The sequence below is a fragment of the Zea mays genome, chromosome 1, assembly GCF_902167145.1.
Source record: "Zea mays cultivar B73 chromosome 1, Zm-B73-REFERENCE-NAM-5.0, whole genome shotgun sequence".
In the NCBI taxonomy this organism is placed as follows: Eukaryota; Viridiplantae; Streptophyta; class Magnoliopsida; order Poales; family Poaceae; genus Zea; species Zea mays.
Genome location: NC_050096.1, coordinates 229,359,112 through 229,364,700, shown reverse-complemented (window position 1 = coordinate 229,364,700; position 5,589 = coordinate 229,359,112). Strand labels below are relative to the sequence as shown.

Sequence of the window (5,589 nt, the reverse complement as noted above, 5' to 3'; positions counted from 1 at the left end):
GCTTCTTTTCTTTCTCATTCTTTCTTGTGATCAAACTCAATTGTAACCAAGGCAAGAGACAACAATTGTGTGGTGGTCCTTGCGGGAACTTTGTGTTCCGTTTGATTGAGAAGAGAAGCTCACTCGGTCTAAGTGACCGTTTGAGAGAGGGAAAGGGTTGAAAGAGACCCGGTCTTTGTGACCACCTCAACTGGGAATAGGTTTGCAAGAACCGAACCTCGGTAAAACAAATCATCGTGTCTCACTCTTTATTTGCCCGCGATTTGTTTTTCACCCTCTCTCTCGGACTCGTTCATATTTCTAACGCTAACCCAGCTTGTAGTTGTGCTTAAGTTTATAAATTTCAGATTCGCCCTATTCACCCCCCTCTAGGCGACTTTCAGGATGCAAACCCACCTTAACTGCTCTATATGCACGTGGCACCCAAGTATCGAAACAAAGTAACAAACTATGTGAACCAAAGATGCAGTATGCATATCCCGTCCCTCACAAATCCAGTTATCTGGAACCCATCCCAACACAAACACACGCACCAAAGAGTAAGAATCCACCAACCACACACGGATTGTGCACCGGATGACCGACGGTAACACAGTTCTTGCAAAGAGCAAACACCCTAATGCAGCAAGCACCAATGGAGCCGACCCTAATGCAGATGCAGACGACATGAGGGGGTCTAGTAGAGCAAACATGGACTTACGGAGTCACAGACAATGTCTACGGGGCGGCGGGCAGCAGGAGCAGACCACACGCTCCCATGACGACGGTGGGTGCCCAAACCAAAGTGGCGAACAACGACAAAGACGGGTTAGAGAAGCTATCGGTTCCAGGACCTAATAAGGCGAACATGAATTGAGGAGAGAGGGAATAAAATATTAAAAAGGGAGGAAAGTACTCACCGTCGTGCAGCATAGAGCGTGGTGTTGTTTCAGCCATGCCTGTCACTGGTGAGGCATGGGAGCGAGAGAGATGACTATTGGTATGGCGACGACGGCTACGCGGCCACCCGCTCTTCCCTTACAGGCTGCACGTGGACCCGCACGGCGTCACGGACCACATAAGCATCGTATCCGACGTCGAGGCGATGACGACCGCGCATGGGAGCTAGGCCATTGCCCGCGTCAATCAACCGAAGGCAAGCTGGCGCACACCGTGGATGTGGCCGATGCGGGGCCCGCCCGGCACCCGGAGGTGATCGCATCTGCGGAACGGACCCCCGCGGCCTGTCTAGGTACGCGCGAGCGCAACGGACGGCGGCCGCGTCCCTCGGAGTCGACGACGGATCTGCGGAGGAACGTCCGCCCCGACAGCTGCGCTCCATCGAACCCCAGCGCAGGAACCGGATCTGCGGCGCTCGGTCTCATGGAACCCTAGCGCACCGGATCTGCGGAGCGTAGGAACGTCCGCCCCGACAGCCGCGCTCCATCGAACCCCAGCGCAGAGATGACTTGTCCACCAGCGTCGAGCCCTCGAGGGCAGGGCAGCGCATAGGCCGACCGTCGGAAGCTACCTCGCACCCCCGCTCCGATCCGACGGTCCGGTTCGTTGAGGCTTTGATGGCGGCGATGAGTGGGCGTGGCGTGTAGCGTCGCGAGTGATGTGGGAGGCCACCGCGTGCACGGGAATCGAGATCGGGCAGGAAGAGCAGGGGAAATCCTCTCCCATGAACCGGATCTGCGGCGCTCGGAGCCGGTAGTGGCGTCACGGGTGGCGTGGCTGGGAGGTCTGGTTTCCAAACTGTTGCGGGACTGCGGCAGCCTCACGGACGCGACGCTCTTCTGTTGAATTGAAGAAAGAAAACCGTGTCCGACACACCTGCCACGCGTTGGCACACCGTGGGCGGAACCTGCGCCGAACGCGGAGTCACGGAGAAGCGCTCAAAAGGCATCAGGTTTTAATAACTCTGATGTGTATATGTCTGGGTATATTAATTTTCTACTGAATACGCATACGCATGCATGGTCATGGTGTGATATGAATCAAACTTGGTCTGATGGAAGGAAAAACTGGCCGAGAGACGAGAGGCCGGCTCCAAGGACTCAAGGAGTGACGCAGCGGAAATTAAGCAAGTGAAATTAAGCAAATCTTGTTCAGAAATCACACATCCAGATGCCCGTCAGCCGGCGCATCGGCGTGGCTTTTATTCGGACACGACGCTGATGGATCGCATCAGACCCACCCGACACCCGAGAGACCTCGACGAGACGACCCACAATAATCCAATTCGCAAATCACAACACAGACCACGTACACATAGCACTGGACCGTTCTGGACGAAGCAAAACGGGGCTTATTTATTGGTACACACAGACACAGCACGTACGACCGCGGACACGTCGTGGCCGTGCGTTACGCGGCGGCGGAGGAGGACGCGGGCGTGCGTGACACGGCCGGACAATGTCTCGCGCCCGTGGCCAGTGTGCGTCGTCAGCGGCGGAAGCTGCGCTGCGTGCGCGGCGTCTCACCGTTCTCGTCCCTGAGCTTCACCGCCTTGTACACGCTGGCCCCCGCCAACGCGCCCAGCGTCGGGGCCAGCAGGTAGATCCAGAGCTGCCGGTAGTTCCCCGCCGCCACGGCCGGCCCCAGCGTCCTCACCGGGTTCATGGACCCGCCCGTCGTCGGCCTGCCCGGCCCGGAGACACGCGCTCACATCAGGTCAGCTCAACCAACCACATGCGTGCACGTATGAAGATGATCACCTTATCACGTGCTACTACAACTACAACACATATAAGCTAGCAAGGAGACTTACCCGGCGACGAGGATGTTCAGCGTTACGGCCGCTCCCACCGCGATCCCGGCGAGTTCACCCACCTGCAAGAACGAAGGGCAGGGCAGGGCAGGAGCAGCAGAAATTCAGATATGAATCGATGGCAACATGCATGCTGTCAATGCACTGAAAGAGAGAGAGAGAGAGAGAGAGAACGCGTACTGCGCGGGTGTCGGTGGCGACGGCGGTGACGACGAAGAGGAGGTTGAAGGAGATGATGAACTCGGTGAAGAACGCCTGGGCGGTGGAGACGGTGGCGTCGGGCACGGTGACGCCGCCGGAGAGGAACGGGTGGAAGACGCCCTTGAGCGCGAAGGCGGCGCAGACGGATGCCAGCGCCTGGACGGCCACGTACGCGGGCACCTGCAGCCAGGGGAAGTGGCGCAGCGCCGCGAAGGCGATGGTGAGCGACGGGTTCAGGTGCGCCCCGGAGATGTGCCCCGTCGACAGGATCACGGTCGCCACCGCCAGCCCCGCGCACGCCGCGTTCCCGAACGGGCTGATCGCGCCGCCGTACTTCTGGTTCACGATCGGCGCCGCCGTCGCGAAGAAGATGAGGATGAACGTGCCCACGAACTCCGCGCCCAGCTGCGTGCAGCAGCCACCACGCAAATGTTTTCAGCGCGCGGTCTTGTCAGCCCATGGACAGATTTGAGATGAGATTGGAATGGACGTGACCAATATTTCAGCGACACAGAGAGAGAGACAAAACAACGCATGCAAGTATGCAACCACTCCAGTCACGGACGCCTCGATCAAACTCGAGTTTGGGACGTACTGTCGCCCCCTTTTGCCGTGTCACGTCCAAGAGCCGTACTTCATCATGAAATAATTGGAGCTGGGGGTACCATTTTTCTTTGTTCCAAAAACGCTGTACGTTGTCTCTTATCGACAATATAATTAACTAGACCCGGTGTAGTTTCGATTCAAGGCTGGGGAACGTGACAGGCTACCCGATCTGGTTCACGTGCACGATTCTTCCCCATGCATGAGCTTTTACAAGCTAAGTACATGGAGTAGACGCAGTTTATTGTCACGTTTCGATCAGAACGTCACTTTTTTTGACAGTGCACTCTAGCTTTTCATTGCCTACTAATAAAAACAATATTCGAAAGTCTACTTTAATTGTAGGCCAAAACCATTCCCATTGTTAAAATAAATGTTCTTGGGAACAAGCAGACATCAGCTCTCTACTACGGATCAATATAATTGATGTGTTCTTACGTTGTTTTGGACCTTTTTCCCCCGGGATCAGCGCGCGAACCCAAATCCAGCAATTCGAAATTCGTCAACCCAATGCAAAATTCAAACAAGCGTGTCGTTTATTTCCCGGGAGCGGTTACCCTGGACCTGGAGAACAACACACAGGAAACAAGCCGAATGAAGGTTGGTTAGGGGGGACACGATGGCGTGGCGTCGCACACGCCTCCCCGGCCCGGTTTCATACGTGTGTCGTACTGTCGTGTGGTGGCAGGGGTGGGGCGCCGCTTAGCCAAGCCAAAAGTTGCAGCCACCTGGGTGTACTTTTGCAGGCTCACAGGTCACAGCAGCGCCGCGTGTGAAGCAGGCAGGTTTCAGGCGGCGTGGAGTGGAGATCCATCAGCCCATCACACCCAGCGATGCTAGCAAGCCTGCCCACTAGTTGTATTTGCTGCTTCAAGCTCCAAATGTCTCTCGTCAGCATGCAACATCGAGAGATTTCAAGAACGATGCAAAGAGCCAAACTGAGCAGTATATATAAGATCACAGAAATGATCAAGTGATCATGAGATCATCTACTGTAAGGGATCAATTATCAACAGTCAACAACTTATGACATCGATCACGCCTACATTTTTTTTATTATTTCTTAAAGTACTAGTGCTGTCAGGGCTGTGTCGCTACAGGCTTTCAGACACAAGACTGTTGTAACGTTAGTTTTGAGCCTTTGACCTACACGGTATAAAATTCGCGAGGATGCATGTCTGTACCCTCAAGTAACAATTAATAGCACAATACACAAACACAAACACAAAAAAAAAAACAATGCTAAAAGATCATCAGACGTGTGGAAATATGAAAAATAAACCGCGCACTCAGAAGAAAAAAAAACCCACGGAACTCAGGAAGGAAGGAAGAAGGAGCAGAAAGAAATGCGAGCGTGCATGTGCACGCGCATGTGGACGGGACGGTGGCGGTGGCGTACCTTGCGGGTGAGCGAGACGTCCGGCGCGGGGATCTCGACGACGCAGGTGTGCGTCGCCACGCCCCACCCCTCCACCGCCGGCAGCGGCAGGCACTTGCACCGCGGCATCGACTTGCGCTCGTACGACAGCGAGTCCACCCGGGGCCCGCCGCTGGAGAACAGCGGCGCCGGCGTGCCGGGCGTCGCCGGCGCCGACCCGTTCGGGGGCGTCGACCCCGGCTCCATGGCTAGCTATCTAGCTACCTGGTCGGCTGTAACTGCTAGCTCTCTCTACCAGCAGCTAGCAACCTGCTTGCTCTCTCACTCACTCTCAAGGACAATCTTTTTTTTTTGGTTTTTTTTTCGACTGCCGGCAGTGCAGCAGAAATAGGACGCGGGAGCACACTAATTACATGATTTGATGGTTTTTGCTGAGGTAATGCTACGATAATGCTGGGATGGCTCCCAGGACGATCGATAGGCTACGACTGATGGCTACTAATGACGATGCATGCTGCTGGGTTTCTTATTTTTTTTTTGTTTTTTTAGCTGGGCGGCGAGCAAAGATGATGGTGGCGAAACTTACATGATCCGGAGGCTTTTGTTGATTTTGTGCTAAGGAATTAGTGGGGGCGTATCCAGCCTACCGACTTAC

At 55.1% G+C, this 5,589-nt stretch overlaps 1 protein-coding gene across 1 annotated transcript; it reads right to left on the bottom strand.

The window, feature by feature from the left end:
- Window positions 1–2,063: 2,063 nt before the first annotated feature.
- Window positions 2,064–5,316, bottom strand: LOC541885 (NOD26-like membrane intrinsic protein 3). The gene is made up of 4 exons (NM_001111551.1): window positions 4,956–5,316; window positions 2,933–3,358; window positions 2,753–2,814; window positions 2,064–2,623 (listed from the first exon to the last, which is right to left on the bottom strand). The coding sequence occupies exons 1-4, from the start codon at window positions 5,178–5,180 to the stop codon at window positions 2,428–2,430; spliced, it is 909 nt and encodes a 302-aa protein (NP_001105021.1). The 5' UTR covers window positions 5,181–5,316; the 3' UTR covers window positions 2,064–2,427.
- Window positions 5,317–5,589: the final 273 nt, after the last annotated feature.

Excerpts from the sequence above, each read along its gene's own strand:
- LOC541885 (NM_001111551.1), bottom strand. The coding sequence starts at position 5,180 with ATGGAGCCGGGGTCGACGCCCCCGAACGGGTCGGCGCCGGCGACGCCC. Across the intron at positions 3,359-4,955 it reads ACGTCTCGCTCACCCGCAAG|CTGGGCGCGGAGTTCGTGGG; the intron begins GTACGCCACCGC and ends TGCTGCACGCAG. Across the intron at positions 2,624-2,752 it reads CTGAACATCCTCGTCGCCGG|GCCGACGACGGGCGGGTCCA; the intron begins GTAAGTCTCCTT and ends CGGGCCGGGCAG.